Source organism: Taudactylus pleione, unplaced genomic scaffold (genome assembly GCF_031769625.1).
Source record: "Taudactylus pleione unplaced genomic scaffold, aTauple2 ptg000015l, whole genome shotgun sequence".
NCBI classification, from domain to species: domain Eukaryota; kingdom Metazoa; phylum Chordata; class Amphibia; order Anura; family Myobatrachidae; genus Taudactylus; species Taudactylus pleione.
In genome coordinates, this window is record NW_028284417.1 from 23,901,474 (window position 1) to 23,926,122 (window position 24,649).

The 24,649-nt window shown below is 43.1% G+C and overlaps 1 protein-coding gene across 5 annotated transcripts in view; it reads left to right on the forward strand.

The window, feature by feature from the left end:
* Window positions 1-24,649, forward strand: part of SNX14 (sorting nexin 14) — a 146,814-nt gene that overhangs the window by 115,810 nt on the left and 6,355 nt on the right. For all 5 annotated transcript variants that reach the window (XM_088472009.1, XM_088472007.1, XM_088472010.1 and 2 more), the window contains 3 exons: window positions 8,980-9,075; window positions 19,972-20,063; window positions 24,377-24,433. In XM_088472009.1, the coding sequence (XP_088328135.1) occupies window positions 8,980-9,075; window positions 19,972-20,063; window positions 24,377-24,433 (245 nt within the window). The remainder of the gene's footprint in view (window positions 1-8,979; window positions 9,076-19,971; window positions 20,064-24,376; window positions 24,434-24,649) is intronic.

A 24,649-nucleotide genomic window follows, 5' to 3' on the forward strand; every position in this document is an offset into this window, starting at 1 on the left:
TTTTTTTTACACTATCAGAGCGGCAGCATCAAACGGTCCTTTAGGACGTCCACGCTGCCGCTCCTTCTCCCCGATGGCGCCGCGACGCCAATACAGATCTGGGGATCGCGGTGGGACCCCAGAGTCTGTACTAGCCGGGGACTCCCTGTGACTGCTGCCGGATTGCCGGGGATCAGGTAAGCCGCGGGATACTTTCTATGGAGTCAGAAGCCTCCGGTTTCTGGGGACAGACCGGAGGCGCTAGCAGCGGCGGCGGGCTCTCCCTCTATAGAGGAATACCCCGTGTGTCCGCTAGACCACCAGGGTGATAGGCTGGAAGCGGGACCGGCAACCCAGGGGTTAAATGCTAGCCAGGGGAGGCAGCCTTCCCTGTCTAGCGGCTCCTCCCCTCAGCTCAGCGCGCCTTTCAACTCACAGTTTGGCGTCGCTGAGCTGCTCTTATCTCTCGGCCACTCCTCCTCTGAGGTCTCCGGCGGCCATCTTTACTGGCAGGCATCGCAGACTCCCAGGCGGTATCAAGTGGACCGGTTCCCCTGTGTACCTCTCCCCTGCTAAAGCACAGTGTACACAGCGCTATAGCCCTCCCAGACACTGAATCTGGGCGGTTGATTGTAGCAGAAGGTGCAGTGAGTATAACTTTTCTGCATTGTATGTGACTATTGCTAGTGCTGCCTGTCTGTGACTTATTTCTACTTACTGTCAGCTTATACCTATCCTATTTCCTTTCCTTCTCCTACGGCCCGGCAGGTGTGTGGGGGAAGGGCGTTTTTTTGATACCCTCACTTATATAAATCACGTATTTGTGGGGTCAGTCACTGTTGTGTGCTACACAGTACCATATCTGGGCTGTTTGTGTTGCATACTGGTGAGTGCGCGGGTGTTAACACCGTAATTCCTCTGGTGATACGTATTTTTTTGTGTATTTACGGTATCATGTCTGATGAGGAGACTGAGCACTCCTTGGCTCCTGTCGGAGGTGTCTCAGATCCTGGCTTGGGCGGAGTGCCACCTTCCGGCAGTCTCGGCAGTCTTCATCCTGGGAGTCCTCAATTGGGAGGTGGACTTCCTCAGCCATCACGACATGCATCCCGGGGAATGGTTGCTTCACCCAGAGGTGTTTCAACTTCTCGTGGACAAATGGGGACTGCCGGAGTTGGACCTGATGGCCTCCCGTCACAACTGCAAGTTGCCCGTGTACGGCTCAAGGACAAGAGATGCAGGCGCAAGCCTAGTGGACGCGCTGTCTGTGAAATGGACGTTTCACCTAGCGTACCCGTTCCCTCCGATCTCCCTGCTACCTCGGGTACTCAGAAAAATCAAACAGGACGGGGGCACGTTTCTGCTGATGGCCCCAGCGTGGCCCAGACGTCCTTGGTACTCCGATCTCATGAGCTTGTCCGTAGACGCTCCGTTCCTTCTGCCTCAGCGTCGGGACCTGCTGTCTCAGGGGCCCTGCCTTTACCCGGATCTGGGTCGGCTGTCTTTGACGGCGTGGCTCTTGAGACAGACGTCTTAAGGTCCCGGGGTTTTTCTAACTCTGTCATCAGTACCATGCTGAGGGCGCGTAAGCCTGCCTCTGCACGGATTTACCACAGAGTGTGGCACACTTACTTTCAGTGGTGTGAGTCCAGAAACTTTGATCCTCAGGTGTTCAGGGTTTCTAGGATTTTGGCATTTCTGCAGTCAGGTCTTGACCTGGGCTTACGTCTTGCTTCCCTGAAGGTTCATGTATCGACTCTGTCTGTATGGTTCCAACGTCTGATCGCTACACTGCCTGATGTTCACACCTTTTTCCAAGGTGTTCTTAGAATTTAACCTCCCTTTGTGCCTCCAGTGGCTCCATGGGACTTGGCGGTGGTTCTTCGGGTCCTGCAGGGACCTCCCTTTGAGCCTCTTGAGTCCGTTGACCTCAAGTGGTTAACACTGAAAACTGTGTTTCTCCTGGCAATTGCTTCGGCCAGGAGGGTATTCGAGTTGGGGGCACTTTCCTGTAGTCCCCCCTTCCTAATTTTTCACCAGGACAGGGCTGTGCTTCGTACTCGTCCTGAGTTCTTGCCTAAAGTAGTCTCTAAGTTCCACATCAATCAGGAACTTGTGGTACCAGCTTTTCAATCTCCTTATCTTACAGCTGGTGAGGCTTCGTTGGACGTTGTCCGTGCTCTCAGAGTTTATGTTGATCGGACGGCTTCTGTAAGAAAGTCCTATTCCTTGTTTGTCCTCTTTGGTTTTCATAAGAGGGGTTGGCCTGCCAACAAACAAACGTTAGCCCGTTGGCTTTGTTCTGTTATTAGGGAGGCTTATATACAGGAACGTTTACCTTTTCCAGCCTCTGTTAAGGCTCATTCCACTCGGTCTGTGGGTCCTTCTTGGGCTGCTAGACGTGGTGCCTCCGCTGTTCAGCTGTGCAAGGCAGCCACTTGGTCTTCCATTCAGACATTTTTGAGGTTTTATGCGTTTGATACCTTTGCCTCTCAGGATGCATCCTTCGGGCGCAGGATTCTCCTTTCTGCTCAGGAGCGTCCCCGCCCTTAGTTGAACTGCTTTGGAACATCCCCAAGGTCAACCCTGTGGACCCCCTATGGACCCTGAAGTAGAAAACAAGAGATATGGTAAGAACTTACCTTTGTTATCTCTGTTTCTACGAAGTCCATAGGGTCCACAGGGTGCCCACGCACCTGGCTTCAAATGGGCTGTGTGGCTGGTCACCGGTTTTCTGTCTCCCATTTCTGTGAGTATGGTTTCTTGTGTGTTCCAGTCTTCCTTCTCTCTGTTTAGTCTCCTCCTCCGACCTTGGCTGCTTACCAACTGAGGTGCCTGTGGCTCGGGGCCGGGGTATAGAGGAGAACGGACCCAAGTGCATCCTGGGAGCAGTGAAAGCTTGGACCCTATGGACTTCGTAGAAACAGAGATAACAAAGGTAAGTTCTTACCATATCTCTTGTTTTACGTAGACACCTAAGACAAATAGAGAGCACAGATATAAGAGTGTCGTCTTTCATCAGTACTAAATTACTAAATGGCACATACAAACTCAACAAAAACAGTGGATTAAGATACAACAGCGCCAAGTGTGCCCTGCTGTCTGCCAAATGGGTGTCTATTGGGTGTGAAGTTACTCAGCGGCACTTATCAGGGGTAGCCGAGCCAGTGATAAACACAGCAAGGAGCGGCTAATGGTTATACACTCCTGTAACTAATGTTTTCTAGGGGTAATCAGTACAGCAGTATTAACCACAAGAGATAGTATATAAGTTGAGACTCCTATAATGAGAGTTTGTCTATGGACAGTTATAACAGCGGCATTAACCTATGCGTGATAATTAAAAACTCTGCATTTACTATGAGTGACAACTAATGATTGTAAGCGCTCTCCTATTAAACTACAACGGAAGAAGCAACTTAAGGAATTTATAGACATATTATATCCTTTACCAATGAAACCATTGGGCATGAGTAATAGTGAAAAAAACAGACATTAATATATGCTCTGATGTGATAATAAATCATGTAAAATGTATACATTTTGGGAACTGCCACTATATTAGATACTGTATCTTGTAACAGTAAGCCACAAATCGGTTTAATCACTAGTATTATCCTCATCTGGTCATCAACAAAAGAACTTTCAGCCACATTCTCTGTATAAGCAGAGCTGACGCTGAACATTGCATTTTGCAGACTGATACATTGTGTGTGTGTGTCTGTGAAAATTGGGGAGCAGCGAACTCTGCTGGGTAGACAGCTTGTTATAGTGAATATTAGCTACAATAAAGAGATATTAACAAATGGAGGGGATTCCTTTGCATACAATCTTTTGCAGCAAACTTTAACATTGTATCAGTTTCCTGTTACTTGTCTATTTCACGCTACAAATTTAAGAGAGTGGAGTAAACCACAGATATCATAGTTAATTATGATTTTTGCAACCGATACAGTAGTATCATTATGTGATAAATAAAAACAAGCCCCGAAACTGGTGTGTATAAAAACTGCTTAATAGATGAGATCCCTTATACTTCTGTATTTCAGAGAACTTATAATTGATGGGACATAGTCTTTTTTTAACTTACTATTACCCCTCTGTGCTTAGCACCCAGTGTTCCCACAGCTAATTGAATTGGGCAGCATGATCAATTAGCTGCAGGGTAAACCTCCCGTGATAATAAGAATAATGAAATAAAGTATGTTATTTTAATAGTTGAAATAGTCCCCAGTGTACTGCCATAGAGACTTCTTTCCTTTTTATTTGTTCATTGATTTAAGTCAGGTGGTAGTACATCCAGATTCTAGTATATGTATTATTAATCACACTAGGAATTTTTGGATAAATGGATAATTATAGATAATTCAGAAATCGGGTATGTGGTTTTATTTGTCTTGTGCGGAAAATCCATTTCCTTCATATTTAGCAAACTGAAACAGGGTCCGATAGACCTCTGTCAAATTGGCAGTGGAGAGAAGACTTCCAATAAATGTTCTAGAGCTACAGATGTGTCATTATACATCTATCCTCCGTGCGCTACAAGTCGCATTATACATAACGCGTGAGTGCCGTTTAACTCTGTATCGCTGAGCATCTTGTCTTATTCACACAGTGATACAACTGCAGCTGCACACAGAGTATATTTGTATCTGTATGCGAAATTCTACGTTACAGTGGCTGTGACGCTGTAATGTAGCATTTCGCATGCAGATACACTCGCAGTTGCACACCGAATATAGGCTTGCTGCATATCATTTAATCAGCAGAAGCCACTTGTCCGTCCTATTCTCATCACTGTGCGAATAAGGCATATTTGAAGGGATAAAGTCGCATGAAAAGATGCTCGGCTCTACCGGGCATGGCGTGACTTAAAGGACTGTAACGCACAAGGAGGCTAAGATGTATGTGGATACATCTGTAAGGGCCATTCTGGCCCTCCTTCGGACATAGTCTTACTTTCGTGGAAGGCCACTTAACATCCAGGCTGGCAATGCCACGGCTGTGGCATACATCAACCACTAAGGAGGGACTCTTAGCTCCATGGCTAAGGTGGAACAGTGAAGATCATTTAATGGGCAGAAATAAACGTGCCAGTTGATATCTTTGGTGTTCATCCCTAGTGTAGACAACTTGAAAACTGATTTCCTAAACCAGCACAAGATCCATCCCTCAGAATGGTCACTTCATCTGTTGGTCTTCGACCATCTTGGGGTCTGCTGGAGGTGGACTGAATGGTTTCTAGACTGAACCACAAAATGCCACTCTATGGAACACGCATAAGGTATCCGAAAACAATGACGGTCCAGTGGAAGTTCTGCTTGGTGTATTTGTTCCCGTTGATTCCACTGCTCCCTCGAGTGCTAAAGTGGCCAAAGTGGTAATGGTAGGCCCATATACTCGGCATGGTGACAGAACATCTTTGAAGCCATGATCCTCCAAGCTAAGGGCTTCTCTATTCAGGTCATTCAGACCATGATAAAGTCCAGAAAACCATCATTCATCTTAGCTCTTCTGCTGCCATTCTTGCAGGACAGTCTGGATAGTGCACTGAAACCCTATTCTACCAGATCAATGTGCTCCTTTTCGGAATATTTGTATGATATTTTTGCTTTTCCCTTTATTCAAGTATATTTTAATATTGTCTTGAAATTTTGGTGTGGTATACATGCACTATATTTACAGTGGCGCTTGAAAGTTTGTGAACCCTTCAGAATTTTCAATATTTCTGCTGAAATGTGGCCTACACCTAACTCAGATTTTTAAAGCAGATAAAGAGAACCCAATGAGACAAAAAAAATTTAGACATGCTCATTTTTTTATTTAGGAAAATGTTCCAATATCACATATCTGTGAGTGGCAAAAGTATGTGAACCTTTGCTTTCAGTATCTAGTATGACACCCATGTGCAGCAAAACTGCTTCTAAACGTTTCCTATAATTGTTGATTAGTCCTGAACATCGGCTTTGAGAAATTTTACCCCATTCCACCATACAAAACAGTTTCAACTCTGTCATGTTGGTGGGTTTCCTTCCATGATTTGCTCGCTACAGGTTATTCCACAACATTTCGATTGGATTAAGATGAGGACTTTGACTTGGCCATTCCAAAACTTTAAATTTATTTTTCTTTAACCATTCTTTGGTCGAATGACTTGTGTGCTTTGGGTTGTTGTCTTGCTGTATGATCCACGTTCTCTTGAGATACAGCTCATGGACAGATGTCCTGACATTTTCCTTTAGAATATTCTGGTATAATTCAGAATTCATTGTCCCATCAATGATGGAAAGTCGTTATGGGCCAGATGCTCAAAACGGACCCAAACCATGATTCCACCACCACTGTGTTTCACAGATGGTATGAGGTTTTTATGCTGGAATGCAGTGTTCTCCTTTCTCCAAACAGAACGCTTCTCATTTAAACCAAAAAGCTCTATTTTGGACGACTCTGTCCACAAAACATTGTTCCAATAGTCTTCTGGCTTGTTCAGGTGATCTTTAGCAAACTGCAGAGGGGCAGCAATGTTCTCTTTGGAGAGCAGTGACTTTCTCCTTGCAATCCTGCCATGCATACCATTGTTGTTCACTGTCCTCCTAATTGTGGACTCCTAAACATTAACATTAGCTAATGTGAGAATGGCCCTTCAGTTGCTTAGAGGTTACCTTGGGTTTTTTATTTTAGACCTTGCGGTCTATTAGATGCCTCTCTTAGCTTGATCTTTGTTGGTCGACCACCTTTGGGGAGGGTAATAATGGTCTGGAATTTATTCCATTTGTACACAATCTTCTCACTGTTGATTGGTGGAGTCCAAACTCTTTCCAGCCTGAGCATCAACAACTCTTCTTCAAAGGTCCTCGAAAATCTCCTTTGTTTGTGGAATGATACACGTCCACAAACACGTGTTGTGAACTTTGATAGATCACTGTTTGTTTAAAAATACAGGTTGTCTACTCACACCTGATTGTCATCCCATAGATTGAAAATACCTGAATCTAATTTCACCTTCAAAATATCTGCTAAGCCTAAAGGTTCACATACTTTTGCCACTCAGATATGTAATATTGGATAATTTTCCTAAAAAAAAATGAGCATGTCTAATTTTTTTTGGCACGTTGTTTTATTTGGTTCTCTTTATCTACTTTTAGGACTTGTGTGAAAATTTGAGGTACAGTAGTTTTAGCCCAAATTTCAGCAGAAATATAAAAAATTCTGAAGGGTCTCCAAACTTTCAAGTACCACTGTAAGTTGTCATCCACTTAACTGATGTTTACAAAAAATATTAAAAACATTAAAAATTGTCAAAGGTTTTGCTTTAAAAATGTAAGGAAGTCAATAATAACTTTTTAAAAGCCTATTTAAATATTTGAAATTACAAATATACACCTAGAGGGACAACAGCCACTAACGCTTCCCCCAAAGTGTGCTCCCCACCCCCCCCCCCCAGTGTCAATAGATTCCCAGGTGTCGATAGTTCCTTCAGCGGCTTTAACCTCCACCTTCCAATGGTTATAGATACCTCAGTGGCATTGCCTGCACCCCCCTAGAGTTCATACTGTAGGTCTCTATTTAAACTGCCCTTCCACTGGCAATGGGATGCAGTTATTAGACCTACAGCCGGCATCCCGGCTGACTAAATCCTTGCGCCGGAATGCCACTACCCAGCCAGAAGAAGATTGGCAATAGTGCTCATGGGAGCATCAGTTCCCCTTTTTGCGCCTGATTTTTAACTTTACTGTCTGGCGTATGCGCTCAGTGAGAGACCACTACTGTACTGCTGTGGGCCGAGCCAGCAGCAGGAAGTCAGTTCTGCACTTCTGACTTCCTATTTAAAACACCAGACACACAGTGGGAGGGCATAGTTGTATGATATACGACCGTGTCATGGAAAGGCCATTTGCTGTGGTCGTATCCCATGTGACTGTGCCAGTTAAGTGGTTAAAAATCCTCTTTGGAAAGCTGGGGAAGTAGAATCATCATGACCAAAATGCCCAAGCAGGAGACTCATAATTCATATCCCTTGAGATTTGTAGTGAATGACGGAAATGATGGCTATCTAATCAAATGCTGCAGTCACTCCACACCCTAACAGTTCATACTTTCCAGACCACCTGTGGATCTTTTAAAATGTGTAAATTAGTAATGAATACACCTGTGCAACAGCTATGAGCACTACAAAACATGAGGGCCGAGTTAGGCCACTACTGTTTTATAGTATACTTACTGCTTTCTACTGTCTGCCTTCTAACTGGATATGATGTCTGCTTAGTTCATACAATGGTGTGGGTTCCAAATAGCAGCCCCAACTAAATAAGTTAAAGGGTGGACCTCATACAGATGTGTTCTCAGTTACTTGGCATCCATACACCATACTGCTCAAGACTTACTGGGCGTCCATATACCATACAGAATGAGACTGAGTTGTTCCAAGAGGAGGAGCGTGCTGTATTTTCCTTTTACTTTGGTCTTAATTGCATCTCAGATGCAGTAAAAAGAAGCTCGCAGTGTGCTAGAGGTGCTAGGTTGTAACTTTAACAAAACAGGAAATGTTTGTACACACAGTTGCAGATGAAGCATAACGCAACCTGGTGTGAGGAAAAGCTGCAGCTGTTTGCATCGGAGCACTTTTTACACATATTCAGACTGTCGCACACAGATATACAAATGTTGCACATCCCTTTGAGCAGTGTACTCTAGCAATGTGGTTTTGCCGATTCTGTGTGTTTTTAATTATGCGAATAAGTCGCACATTTTAAGTGAAAGACACTTGGCCCCGACGAGTCGCACAGGACCTGGCACACCAAGGGGGGCAATTAGGCACAACTTCAGCAACAGAAAGAAAGGACACGTGTACAGATGTTATTTCTAGTTTAGGTGAAAAGAGCTCTACCATATAAAAAAAAAAAGGATAGATAAAATTTTGGTATATTTGCAATAATGTAGCATATTGTACTTGACAATAGTTTATAAGCAACAAGCTTTATTTATTTTTTCTCTTTCCAGATGCCGTATTTTGTGAAAGCACTGAACCGCGATCTGCAGTGACAAAACAGAAGCGGGCAAAGCAGACTTTTGATGAAATGATGGGTTACATTCCAGGTTTGTCTTGTTAAATATAATTATTGTATGAGTTTGATGCACATAAATTGGAGCATATTTATCAAATGTACTTCTGTTTGCTGATAAACAACATATTAGTTAAAACATTTTTCTCTTGCATTCATGAAAAACAGTACTTGTCAAGCAGAATAATTTGAGATATCTCTGTCAACTGGGGAGCAGTGCCAAAATAAAAGTTAAAAAGCTCTAGAATACAACCTAATGATGGTGGTGGTGTTATTTGCAGACTTAAAAATATTAGCATGTTAAACACACACAATTATCGAATAATATTTACAAAGTAGGGATGAAAAAAGATAGATTTAAGTCCAGCCTTTCACATATTGTAATTGTGTTGTTCCCAAGAAATGCATTACATATCTCGCTACTTTAATATTTGCTAATTTAAACCTCACAGGTGGGAAGAGATGGAAGTATAAATTCCCTTGCTCAATCACCTCCTTAAAGTGTTCTAAAAATGATTTGTCTATAATATAAGCAGCCTAAATTCCGTCTAGTAGCTGAGCACTGGATAACTTCCCGTACCAATTCCTGTGCACCTGCAGAAATCATCTTTCTGCCATTAACAAATAACGATCCTATGTTGTACAGTTTTTGTTATGAAAAAATGTTAATTCATATTATTTCTTAAAACACAACAAACAACAAGGCGCTTCCGAATTACTAGAGGAGAAACCAGTAATATAAAAACAGAGTAGACAACATTTCCAATTGCTGCAGATCAAAAAGAACCAGCTATGAAGATTCTATAGCAATTATAAACAACAAATGAGAATATAAGACCTGCACACAGGAAATTAATATATTAAAAAAAGGGTGTCTCATAAATATAATTTAATATAGAGGAAAAACATATAAGATACCAAATAGTAACATACAATCTAAAATATTAATGTGTAAACATCTAGAAGAAATACAAAAAATAAAAAATGAGAAATTTCAGCAGTCTGCTAAACCAGGCATATCCCTTATTAAAATGTTCAAGCTCTCATGCGTCTAATGTTTGACTGGGTGTTATTGCACCATCAGCGGCATTGATATGTTTGTTCTCGTGTCAAACCTAAGATGTAAATTGGTTTAAACTAAGCATAGGTAAGAGTGTCTCCTCGTGCACTCCGGAGGCTCCCGACAAGACTGGAACACGCGTCTTGTCGGGAGCCTCTGCAGTGCACGAGGAGACTCCCTTCGTCTGGACACTGCCGCTGCGCACTTATTGTATCAGGTATTTCACTTTCAAGGGATACACGAACTGCACCGCCTCATCCAATGTTCCCACTGCGCTTTACTGATACATCAGTGGGGTGAGTTGCGCTGTTTGCAGGTCAAGTGTTTCTCCCGTCTATTGCTATCTTTTCAGGTGTTTGCAGGACGCTATTGACGCTGGCCGGCTATTCACTGAGAGATCTCTCACCATTCCGGCGCAGGCGATTCTTTGATTACCCTGCTATCACCACTATTCCTCTGGCTACTATTTTCAGGAACTCACTCTCCCACTGGTAAAGCCTGCACTTATATATCAGGCTTATAGTGGATGAACATTCGAGAATAGTAAATGCCAATTACTACACTATATTATACCCTCAATGGTACATGCGGTGGGTCCGCTCATGTCCCATTCACTACATCTGTACATGGGACACAGAAGCCACCTATCCCCTTACCTTATAGTGAGTGGTAACTTTACTCTCAGTAAGTGACATTTGTATGCCATACCTGATACATTACTATTCTCATACCCTATGTCCCCTCTTGTCTCAATTTGCATTTAGAGATATTATTTGATGACCAGGTTTTCACAAAATCAGTACCCTGATATATGTTGACATGTGGTTATTGATATTTATCTATTATATGTAGTACAGATTGTTACATCTAAGATATTTGTTACGTTATATATTATGCCCTTCTATCTGGGCGAATGATATCTTTGTTGAGGTGGACTCTTGATGGTATATATTAATTTTGCTTTTATACCATCTGTATGTTTTTTGCGGCGGACTGATGTTCCAGTGTTAATTCAAGAAATATATCTACTTATCAATATATCTATTTTTTTTTTTAATTTAGTAGTTTTTATTGATATTTTTAGACATACATAAACAAATAAGGAAAAGTAAATAAAATAAAATACAAGAATATACTCATCGAATATAGGACAGATATGAAAACCAAACATAATATATCTATTTACTGAGATATTTCACCTAGAGTTTTCACTGTATTGAGTGAGCTATGATAGCGCATACACTTTTGATGTGATTCAATTACATGAGATCTCGCAAATATATGCTTGAGTGACTTTGATTCACTAAATAGATCACCATTAGATGATGATACTCACTTTTTGAGTTTAGTTTTTATATCAATAGGACAATAAGATGTTCTTCTTATTTTGTCGCTATATGTTGTCCAATGTCTTTTTCTTCCTTTTTACATGTATTCAATCCATTTATTCTTAAAGAAAACTTAATAAAAGTTAAATTTTATAGTAAATAAGGTAGAATTTGTGCCCCAAACAAGTGTACTTTCCCTCCCCCTTTTTTTGCTTCATATTTTATTCTCTGGGTGCACCTCCATTTGACATCAGATTTGCCACAGCGCCCAGTTTGGTCTCACTGGTGATAGAAGTAGTTGTATTACTGTGTTTGTATCAAGTTAATTTTATCCACCTTTTAATGCATGGCAAGATTTTATTGCCTTTGACACAAAGCTGTTTAGCAGCATGCAGCTGCAATTCGTTTTTCCATGTCCTTTTCCATCTGGCTTATTACTATTTGTATTCCATTTAAGTGTAAGTAGAGTAGTTCATATCATGGTATTGGTACATAACCCTACAATTCTCTACATTAGAGCTCATCTGCCTAGTTTCGATAAATCTTTCTATAGCTAGTCACTATCTTGCTCTGTATTAATAACCAACGTAGCTAGTGCCGGCATCCGGATTAAAGATCAGCAGTGTCTACGTGGACACTCAGTGGGTTGACAACAGATGGTCGACAGGGACAAAAGATCGACTGACAAATGGTCGACTGGGAAACATGGTTGACTCACAAGTGGTCGAAACATGTTTTTTCAACATTTCTTCTTCAGGGTCCATAGGGATCCACAGGGATACCTTGGGGGATATTATGGTTGGAAGACCAGGCACCAAACAGTAAAAGCTTTGGCTTCCAGAATGCCCTGGGTCCTCCTCCATATTTACCCCACCCCTAGCCATAGGACTTCAGTTTGTTTGAGGCGTCAGGATTCAGATGCACTTTTGTAACCGGGGACTGCTCAGGCAGTCCTAAGCTTTTATTTTATGTTTTACTTTATTTTAAGTTTTTTGAGTTGTCAGTACCAAGCGTTTGAATTAAGACGCATGTACTGTACTGCGACCCCATCTACTGTCGCGGGGCCGCAACATCAGTATTTGTGCCGGTAATTTCAGTTGGTCGTGGCTGAGCTTAGCTAGCAGCGATGCTGCGACTTGGACTGCACCAGATGCTTGGAGATGTCGGGTAAGGCGATTCCACGCTTACGGAGTATCGCGGGCAGCAGTCCTTGCTTCTGGTGTCAGAGACGCACCAGAAGCCTCTGCTGTAAGGACCAGGGATTGTCCTCGTCCTTACTACACCAGCCGGGGCCCTATCGTCTGACGCCGGGGATCGGCAGCAGACGCTATCTGCTGCCATGCGGCCAGCGTACCCGGTTGGTTAATGCAGCTTAGGGGTGAGGTAGGTGCTCCCCCGGCTGCCCCTCTCCCGACCCAGACGCAGTCCCTACAAAGGGTTTTGGGTGTCTGGGTTGCTCCGCCTACCCTCCACAAGTATGAGACGCTCACGGTCCACGCTCAATACGCCCTGTAGCTGTTGGTCTCAGGAGGGTCTGGATCAGTCTCCCTGTATACCTCTCCCTTGGTTAAGGTATAGGGTGCTCTATGTTCTACCATTCCTTTGCGTTGCTGTAGTTGATTTAGAGCTAGCTGCTGTATTGACACTGTCTTTTATTTCTGTCTGTCAGTTATAACTATCACTGTTTTTCTCTCCATCCTCTTGGGGTGAGAGTTTCTTTCTGCATTGTTACCTTTTATATGTATACAGTGCATCCAGAAAGTATTTACAACGCTTCACTTTTTCCACATTTTGTTATGTTTATAGCCTTATTCCAAAATGGAATAAATTAATTTTTGTCCTGAAAATTCTACACACAAAAACCCATAATGGCAACTTGTAAAAGTTTTTTTTGCAAATTTAATAAACAAAAAAAGAAATCACATGTATATAAGTATTCACAACCTTTGCTCAACTTTGTTGGTGCACCTTTGGCAGCAATTAGTCTTTTTGAATATGATGCCACAAGCTTGGCACACCTATCTTTGGGCAGTTTTGCCCATTCCTCTTTGCAGCACCTCTCAAGCTCCATCAGGTTGGATGGGAAGCGTCAGTGCACAGCCATTTTCAGATCTCTCCAGAGATGTTCAATTGGATTCAAGTCTGGGCTCTGGCTGGGCCACGCAAGGGCATTCACAGAGTTGTCCTGAAGCCACTACTTTAATATGTTGGCTGTGTGCTTAGGGTCGTTGTCTTGCTTAAAGATGAACAGTCGCTCCAGTCCGAGGTCAAGAGCGCTCTGGAGCAGGTTTTCATCTCGGATGTCTCTGTACATTGCTGCATTCATCTTTTCCTCTATCCTGACTATTCTCCCAGTTCCTGCCGCTGAAAAACATCCTCACAGTATGATGCGGCCACCACCATGCTTCACTATAGGGATGGTGTTGGCCTGGTGATGAGCGGTACCTGGTTTCCTCCAAACATAACGCCTGGCATTCACGCCAAAGAGTTCAGTCTTTGTCTCATCAGACCAGAGAATTTTGTTTCTCACGGTCTGAGAGTCCTTCAGGTGCATTTTGGCTGACTCCAGGTGGGCTGCCATGTGCTTTTTACTAAGGAGTGGCTTCCGTCTGGCCACTCTAATATACAGGTCTGATTGGTGAATTTCTGCAGAGATGGTTGTCCTTCTGGAAGGTTCTCCTCACTCCACAGAGGAATGCTGTGGCTCTGCCATAGTGACCATCAGGTTCTTGGTCACCTCCATGACTAGGGCCCTTCTCCCACGATCGCTCAGGTTAGACGGCCGGCCAACTCTAGGAAGAGTTCTGGTGGTTCCGAACGTCTTCCATTTACGGATGATGAAGGCCACTGTGCTCCTTGGGATCTTCAAAGCAGCAGATATTTTTCTGTACCCTTCCCCAGATTTGTGTCTCGAGACAGTCCTGTTTCGGAGGTCTACAGACAATTCCTTGGGCTTCACGCTTGGTTTGTGCTCTGATATGCACTGTCAAGTGTGGGACCTTATATAGACAGGTGTATGCCTTTTCAAAATCATGTCCAATCAACTGAATTTACCAGAGGTGGACTCCAATTAAGCTATGGAAACAGGATGCACCTGAGCTCAATTTTGAGCTTCATGGCAAAGGCCATGAATACCTATGCACATGTGATTTCTTAAGGTGCATACACACACAACGATTTTTTGAACGATTATCGTTAACGATATAATTTTTTGTTCAATCGTTGTAAAAATCGTTAACTTTCTAAGTTAAAACGGTGAACGATTATCGTTCATGCGCGTTCATGTTTGTAGTTCAGTCAGACTGACCAACTGGAATAAGCAAAAATCGTTTGTAGTTCAAAAAAATCGTCCATTACATTTAGTAAATGAACGATTTTAGTAAATTATTTTCGTTCATTTTCCCTTGAAAATAAATTAACTAAAATCGTTTACTAAAATCGTTCATTTATAAAATCATTGTGTGTGTGTGTGTATGCAGCTTTAGTGGTTTTTTTTTTTTTTTATTAAATTTGCAAAAATCTCAAAATAATGGTGCATACACACGATCAGATTTTTTCTTCAGATATGGACGATAACGATTTAAAAATCGTTCAGTCGTTCATATCTGATGAAAAATCGTTCATATCTGACATGCCTGAACGATGGACGATCAACGATGCGCGTTCCCGTTTGTCAGATAACGATATCTGACATCTGATGGGTTTGCAGTCAGACTTGGACGATTCCATTCATTTTAATGCAGTTAAAAATCGTTCAATCGTTCAAATCGTTCAAAACTTTGATCAAATCGTCCAAATCGTTCAAATCGTTTAATCGTTCAGTCGTTCATCTGACAAATCTGACAAGTCTGACAAATCTGACCGTGTGTACGCTCCTTAACTTTTTATACGTCGTCAATATGGAGTATTGTGTGTAGAATTTTGAAGACAAAAATGAATTTATTCCGTTTTGGAATAAGGCTGTAACATAACAAAATGTGGAAAAAGTGAAGCGCTGTGAATACATTCCAGATCCACAGGTGTTCAGGCAAGTTTTATTTATCACTGCTATTGCTCCATCTGACCATCAACTACCAGTATTACTTCACATTTACTAGTGAAGACGGAGCTGCCTTCCCCCGCTCTCCTAATTAGTTGGAGATGTTCAACTGCAATTGATCATGGAAATGTCTGCTGAGGGGGGGGACTTGGGCTCTCTCTGAGTATACCTTTCGCTTAGGACCAAGATATATAGCACTGGAATCCTACCAACTTTTGTGTTTGTATAAGTTGATTCAGTGCCGAATTGTAGGTATATTTGTATGCTTTGCACTTATATCCTACCAATGTGATTGCGATTTAGTGCCCATTTGCAAATATATTTATATGCATGTAGATCCTACCAAACTTATGTGTTTAGGTAGTTGATTTTAATGCCGTTTTGCAAATATATTATATGCATTTTATGTGACTTATGCCAACTCTGCTGGGGAAATTTTTTTTTATTATTTTCGTTTGTTTTTCCTAACCCCCAACTACCTGGTGTATAAGGGTTAGAGAGTACGTCACATTTATTTTTATTTGTGAAAAGGGTCACATTGTATTGTTAATTCTACACTGATGTAGGTTAATTGCAAGTATTTCCCATGCCTCAGGACAAGGGTAAACATGAGATTGAGACACTTGTCCCTATGCTGGTTTCATGTAAATCCTGTACAGTTGGCCTCTCAGAATTTCATACAGGATGGACTGTGGTTTGATTGTTATACACCACAACAGTCCACCTTGCCAGCATCTCTTCAGGGGTCACCTTGAATGTCCTCCTGGTCTCAGGTTATGACGCAGTTAGTGGACTAACAGTGATTACAGCCTGCTATGTTTCCTCTTCCCATACATCCTTTCTGGACGGAGGGTTATGTCCACTTAGTTCAAAATCTGTTTTTTAAAGTCTACCTATCTGCAGATGTTGACCTATCTCAGCCGTCTAAGCATATAGATGGACTGAAGCATCCTTTCAGTCCATCCTGCTTTAAGATTCTGATATACGTATCATTTGAGGAGGCAGAGGCTACACCATTTTCTCCCTCTGGGCCTATCTCGGAGAGGAGGAGCATCATTCATCAGTGGATGTTCCTCTCTAGCAGGGGGGTTAATTCAATTATCATTATAGAAGATGAACTACTGGCTCCTAAACTCTAATAAACCTGGTGTTCAGCACCAGAAGGTGATTTAGGTTGGATTCCCTCAATCTGAACAGCTCACTGATCTTATGGGAGAAGCATGGAACACTCCAGGTAGACTGTTCCACATTCCAAAAAGGCTAGTGTCTTTTTACACTCTCCCAGAGAGAGAGTGCATTAGGTGGGAAATCCCTCGCCCTACTGGGGATTTTTACGTGACACCTTCCTAAAGGGTTACTCCCCAGAAGGTTGTTTGCACAATCCAGGTTCCATTAGCTAACAAGGAAGGAGTTATTACTTAGATTTGTTCTTGATTCAGAAGCTAAATGGGTCTACTCTGAATCTGAAATCTCTCAACAGGTTCATCCATGTGCCTAAGTTTCATGTGGAGATCCTACGGTCAATTATGCTGGCAATGGAACCTGGGGATTTCATGGTTCCCTGGACATACAGAAGGCATATCTGCATGTACCTATTGCACTATCCACCAAGGGTTTCTGAGTTTTGCTGTTCGTCAGTAGCATTACCATTGCCCTTTGGTCTGTCCACAGCCCTTCGGGTGTTTACCAAGATAATGGCGATTATAACTGCTCATTTCAGAAGGAGTCAGGATACTGCCATACTTGGGCGACCTCCTGATATTGACAGTCTACGGAGGTTTTACAACATCATCTCCAGCTGACCTCTGCCTGTCTACAGGAGCAGGGCTGGGATGTAGTTTGGAAACCGACGGTCTAAATGCCGACCGCCGGCTTCCAGACTTTCTAATCCCGGCGTGGTACTAATGACAGGCGTTGAAAACTCGATGCCAGTCATTAACCATACGCCGGAACACCGACGCCCGGCATACTGAACAAAGGTAAACCGGGCGCGGACAGCTGTGGGGTGGGGAGGGGTTAGGTTTAGGGCTCCCGGGGGGACTTAGGGTTAGGCACCCCCCTCCCCGGGAGGCTTAGGCTAGGGGAAGGGGGGGTTAGGCACCCCGGGGGGAGGTTAGGGTTAGGCACCCCCCCAGGGGACTTAGGTTTAGGCTGTGGTGAAGGAGGGGTTAGGTTTAGGCTGTTAAAGGGGGGATTAGGGTTAAGAACTTGGGGGGGGGGGGAGGTTAGGGTTAGGCACCCCTATGGGAGGGTTATGGTTAGGGGGGGGGGATTAGGTTAGCGATACTTACCTTAGGGATGATCTGTATAGTCACCCTTGTTGGGCTGCCGCTGTCGGGATTTGAACCGCCGGCCATGCGGACGGCGATAATACCTGCTTCACCCGCAGGGCTGGATAATCAATTGGAAATAGTTTTCCCTTTCGTCCAACAAGATGGTTCATCTGGGGACGCTACTGGATTCCCTGGCACAAAGGATCTTTCTACCAGTGGACAGGTTTTCGGCTCTACAATTGCAGGTGTGCAAATTGCTCTGAAGTGAGAGGGTAACCATTCACATGGTATCCACCTTCAACATGGTGGAATATGCCCAGTTACATTCCAGTCCTCTACAAAGATTGATTCTCTCCAGGAGGAACTGACAGCATCATCTATAAGGTCTCAGAGAATCCTTCTCACTACAGAGGTTGGTCACTCCCTCCTGTGGTGGCTGAGAAAGGATCATCTAAACAAAGGGCGCCCATTCTGGGGAACATGACAAATGAAGAAAGTTATCTGCCAATAAATATTCTGGAACTGCTATCAGTATACAGAGCACTGATCAGGGCACACGGCCTGCTCCAGTGCAGGCCAGTCCAGATCAAATACAATGCGACTACAGTGGCCTATCTCAGTTATCAGGGACAACCACAAGGTGCCTAAGTACTGGTCCAGGTCCAGGGACGAAACAGCCTTCATGGATGACCTGGCAGTAAGATGGGACTTCAAGTTGGCGTATCTCTTTTCTCCAATTTCCCTGCGCCCAACAGTTCTCAGGAAATTCAAGCAGGGAGGCGGAACAGTAATACTGGTGGCTCTGGCTTGGCCCAGAAGTCATTGGTTCACTGACAAACAGAATCTGTCGGACAGTACGTATCCTCCACCTATGTGGCAGGATCTGCTAACGCAGGGTCCCTGCCGACATCCAGACTTGCCCCGTCTTGCTTTGATGGCGTGGCTCTTGAATCTTCAATCTTTAAAGGTAAGGGATTTTCCAGTTCTGTGAAGATTAGGCTTAAATTACAAAAATGTGTCGGCCATATGTGTGTCGACCTATTGTCTGTCTACCATCTGTCGATCTATTGAGTGTCTCTCTACAATAGACATTGTGATCTTTTTTACCACACCCGCTAGTGCCATTAGCGTATATGAACACCTTACAATCTTCATTATCTACAAAGTAATTGTTTAGTCCGTCGATTTACTGTAAACAAAAAGCATATTATCTTTGGGCTCAATTCCATTAGGCACGATATGTAGCGCCTGTGAGTAAGTGCGGCTATAGGCCACGCTTACGATGGCTCCTGACTTGCTGATTTTTTGTGTGCAGCCCCGCAGGCTATGCACAAAAATCAGTGAGTCCGGGGTGATATCGGTCCATGAGGAGGGAGCGTTCCTCTGCCATTGCTGACATTTCTAGGCCATTGCGGCTGCCTCTCAAACTAATTGATTCAACTGTTTTTCACTGCCTGGATTGTTTTTCTGTATGATAGGTAGATTAAGCACAGGTGAGTTACAAATAGATACAATGTGATGTTTGACACTATGGGGGTGATTCAATTCAACGCAAATTTAATAGCATCGGGAGCGAGCTCCCAGGGAGCGAGCTCCCAGAGCTATTCAATTCAGTGCGCTGTGTGGTCGGAGAATGCCGATAATCGCGCTTTAACAAGTGTTAATGCACGTTAACCGGCATTCTCTGACCAAAGTGCCGGGCGTGGGACTGTTGGTCAGATTTCTTCTCGCATCCCCAGGGGGGGTGCGAGAAAAAATCCTTAGCGCGCCCAAACAGCGTGGTGTATTAAATAGCTTCGGGAGCTCCCTCCCGCGGCTATTCAACATTGCGTTGAATTGAATTGCCCCCATTGGTATCTGAATAGTTATGCAGCAGTAGTTATTGTAAAAAAATACAATCAAAACAATGGTAGCAGCCCTGATTTTATTTTTAATATTAAAGGGTGGTGCCTTTTTGTATAAAACCTGAATGTCTCCAGTAGTTTAAACAGATTATTACTTTGAGATTTATTTGACCTGTTTCTGAAAATCCAAGCAGACAATATGAAAGAAAAACAAATGCATGCAGATTATATAATGTTTTTTTTACAGCCACAGTCATTTTCATAACTGGAAGCTACAGATCTAAAAATTCCACACAATTCTGTTTTAAGAAATTTAGATTTTGTGGCCTTTGTTCTCAATGTTTTATATTAACTTTTATTTTTTGTCTTGTTTTATGATTGGCTAGATTTAATAGGTAAATGTATTGGAGATGAAGCAAAGTATGAAGGTATTAGATTATTGTTTGATGGTCTGCAGCAGCCTGTGCTCAACAAACAGGTAATTATAAATGTTCATAGTTAGTTTTTACTTTTTGTCCTTAGATTTTCATTTGAATTACATTTAAAGTGGATTCCTACAGTACCTTCAGCTGACCGTTCTTTAATATGTAGCATTTTAATGTATCCTCTTGCAATGTTTGCCAAGTACCTGTATATTAAACCTACACAAGGAATATAAAAATACATAATTATCATCAGGTATTTGTATCACATAGTTGCCAATATAAAAGTTTGTCTAAATACATTTCTCTGCTTGACAGTGCGATGTAGGCAGATCACAGGCAGTAATATAGGAGATTCTGCTTGCACAAAAACCTGACATGTTCTCTGTAATTTTTTTTCTTGCAATGCCCATCTTTATTATTAACGCTGAAGCGCCATAAAATAAGTATAGATGGTGAGATTTGCCTTTTTACATACAGAAAAATTGTATTATACGTTTTGTCAATAACATTTACAAGGACCAATATTTAAAACCTGGGGAATTACATCAGAATGTTGACTTTAACATGCAGCCTAACCCTAATTGCAGCCCAACACCTCCCTTAAGCCTATCCCAAAAATTTATGTCAACATTCTGATATCCAAAATGTTGAAATTCAAACCATGTCGACAGTATGTTGTGCCGACATTCTGAATGTCGACATGCTAACTACTGTATGGGTTGGGGATGTGAGCCCGGCACTCGGGATGCTGGCTGTCAAAAGACCGACGGCAGCATCCTGATGATGAGAATCCCCGACAGGGGACATCCTCTAACTCTAACCCTCCTGTTCTGCACCCTAACACTAGCCCTAAAATGTAGGCTGTTTCTGAATGAAACCAGTGACATGAACTTTGAAAAGACATGTAATCTGTCTTGTGTTTCCTATTATACCGTTGTTTAATACTAAACTTCTGCTTTAATGAACACAAGGGGGATATGGTATTAAACGTATACAGAAAGTAATGCAAAATATTAAAGAACTATAAAACTAGCCCCTTATTGCATACAAATGATGGTTACTGTTTGTAATTGTTGTTTTCTACCCATTTTCACTTGACATTAGCTTTGCTCTACCCAAATACATAATTGTGGTGTATGGAGATTAAGGCAAAAATCAGTGTTAAAACATTCCTAAAAATCCCAGTTACTTTTAAAGACTATTAATTTACCTTTTAATTAGCTCACTTTTGACAAGTATAATATATTTTTACAGCAGATTTATAGGGTAAGAAGAGGTAAACTGCTAGGTGGGTTCCACTTTGGCCAATGTCTGTAGATAAAATAGAAACTAGATCTCATTGTAACTAACAAGACAGCTTCTATTCCAGTGGTTCTCAAACTCTGGGCCTGATTCAGAGCCGCTCATAAGCGGCCGCTCGTTCGTTCCGAGCGATGTTTGCCGAACTGCGCATGCGTACGGATCGTAATACGCATGCGCGAACCAGTCAGTGCGGCCGAAAATCGTTTGTTCGCCAAATAGCGAATGCCTGCTAATATGAGTGACAGGAGAAGGCGTATGTGGGTGGTAACAGGGGAAGGTGCTTGAAAACGGAGAGTGGAGATCAGAACACAGGTGTGCTTAAAGGTCAAAACGGGCGTTTTATGGGTGTGCATAATTAATACAGCAGCGTCACTGACCACGTCACTGGGTTATTTTATAGTCAGAACTGCTCGCAAATTTGTGGTAGCAAAAACCAACCACAAGAATAGCGAGCAGTTCATACGCTGGTCGATGTACTCGATTAATCTAATAAATAGCGGACATGACGTAGGATCCGAGCGGCCAGGGGGCGTAGTTATCCAAAAATCGACCGCAAGTTTTGTTCGCTCGTTCAGACATAGAGGCGTGAACAGACCGCAAAGAGCGAACGGTTCATTTGAATAGCCACCCCTTTTTTTGGAACGAACGACCGCAAATAGCGACCGGCTCTGAATCAAACCCTCTGTCCTCAGGACCCCACACAGTTCAAGTTTTTCCAGGTCACCCAGAAGGAGCACAGGTGTATTCATTACTCACTGACCCATTTTAAAAGATCCACAGGTGGAGTTAATTATTTATTTCACTTTCGTTTCTGTGAGGAGACCTGAAAAATATGCACTGTTTGGGGGTCCTGAGGACCGAGTTTGAGAACCTGTGTACCATTCCATTCAGTTACCTGGATCTATTAGTGGTGGCTCAGGGCCGTAGCCAGATCTTTTGTGGGCCCTATAGACCCTGTCCCAATGCTTCTAGAGAGACACCTCTCCACAGCATTTGTTAATTTTATGCCCCATAATAGTTCCCTAGTTCATTTTCTGAACCATAGTAGAGCCCTAGTTCACATCATGTTACAATGTATGGCTGCCAGTGCACATTATGGGGCACAATACCCCAATTCATATTATGATCTACAGTGTCCTCTTTTCATATTATACCACACTTTAGTACCTACATTTCATATTGTGCCATCTAGTCCAAATTATGCCACATTACCGTGCCCCCAGTTCATATTATGCTACACTATAGTGCCTCCACTCCATATAGTGCCGCATTACAATGTAACATTACAGTGCCCCAGTTCATATTATGTAACATTACAGTGCCCCAGTTCATATTATGTAACATTACAAAATGATAGTCAGATTATGCCACATTACAGTGCTCTCCAGTTCATATTATACCACATTACAAAAGGATAGTCAGATTATGCCACATTACAGTGCTCTCCAGTTCAGATTATGAAACATTACAGTGCTCAGGTCAGAATATGCCACATTACAGTGCCCCCTTACCATTATAGGATTAACAACAAACACCTCTCACTGAAAATGGAATGTCACCCCATTAAGGCTGGGCAATAGATCGGACCCAATTGCTTAGCAGAAAATTCCAGGAAATTGGTATGCAATTACAGTATATAACCTGGGTCCAGGGCCCCCAAGCCTCCAGGCCCCATAGCAATGACACCCCCTGACCCCACTATAGCTATGCACATGTGGAGGCTAGCAGAGAAGACACAAGCACTGTGTGATTCCACATTAGCAAAAGTATTATTTACAAAGTACCTGTTGTCTGCCGTCACTAGAGGCAGACATTGTGTTGACTAAATCATGAGAGTCAGCCTATCCATTCACCATTCATTCATAAATATTAGTCTATAGTAAAGGAGATGCTTTATTATAAATGTTGGTCCTGCTCAGCCAGGGTCGTAACTAGGGTTGTGCGAGCAGTGCGGCCGCACAGAGTGCTGATCCCGGTGGGCGGCTCCTGAATCTGGCTAGCAGGATGCTGCAGCCTGAATCTCTGCAGCAGTGTCGCCTGGAATGTCCTTAGGATGCTTCCGACATGCACACTGCTGCTCTTACAGCCCCGCTCCGGGCATTGCTGTAATTTCCGGCATTTGTAGCCCTCCCCCTCTTTGTGACATCATATGGAGGGGGAGTGGCCTGCACCAGGTACTGCGAGCCATAGTTACGACTCTGGCCCTGATTCAGAGCCGGACGCTCTGACAGAGCGCTCGCTCTGAATCAGGGCTGTCCCTCTGAATTTTAGTGTGGCCTATAGCGAGCGGCCAAAAAGATGGTCGCGATGGTCAAGACCATCACGACCATCGGGCTTGCGACGAGACCCTTGTGGTAGGGTCTCGTCTGCCGCAAGCCCTGGAGTGCTTTCGGCTGTATTAGAGCCGAGAGCACTCCCACTGACATCACTTGTGATGTCAGTGGGGCCGGCCCCAGACGGTAGGCGTTCCCATGGTAACACCTCCGTCTGGGCAGGCACGCCCACCAAAGGGGGCGTGGTGTTACTCACCATCTACAGCACGCCCCCTTTGTAGCGAGACACATATCCGGGTCTCGCGCATGCGCACGACGGAGCCGGCTCCCTCGTGCGCATGCGCACTTGGCCAACATCAGGCCCTCTGTGCACAGCCCAAAAAATTGAGCTTCCTGCACTGTATAACAAGTGCTCTTTAAAGCGGTATTGCACTTCAAGTATGGCTCTTATCAAATTCACTCTTTCCTGCAATAGTATATTGATGGGGTCTCCTCCAGTTCCCAGGTGTATATTGGTGCTTGGGATCTCTACAGTACAATATACGGTCTATGCAATTTGGAGTGGAAGAACATTGAGCTAAATTAGCACCCTTTTAAGGACAACACAACCATACTTTCTACTGTACTCCACATTTTATAGAATACCCTTTATGTATACTAAGGACCACCTTGCAGTAATCTACTATATATTGCAAAGTTCTCTGGCACATAATGAGGAATATGATATATTCATAATTCTTAATCTGGTAATTCTGTGTCATTGTATAATGATATCTATGTCGTCATTTCAGCTGTCTTACATTCTGCTAGATATTGTTATGCTGGAGGTATTCCCAGAATTTGGCAAGGTATGGTGCATGTTTGTGCTGTGATTTTTCTCTCTATTTAAAAGTTTAGTATGCTGAAAGATCAGCAATACCATGCATGTAGTGTAACTTAATGGGGACTGTACATTACTAAAATGGGTTTAGAGAAAAGTTTAATAGTAGTATTAGAATTGGAGAATTGTGATATTGGAAATTTGGATGGTGGTTACCTGGTATTGCATATGTTTGCATTCCTTG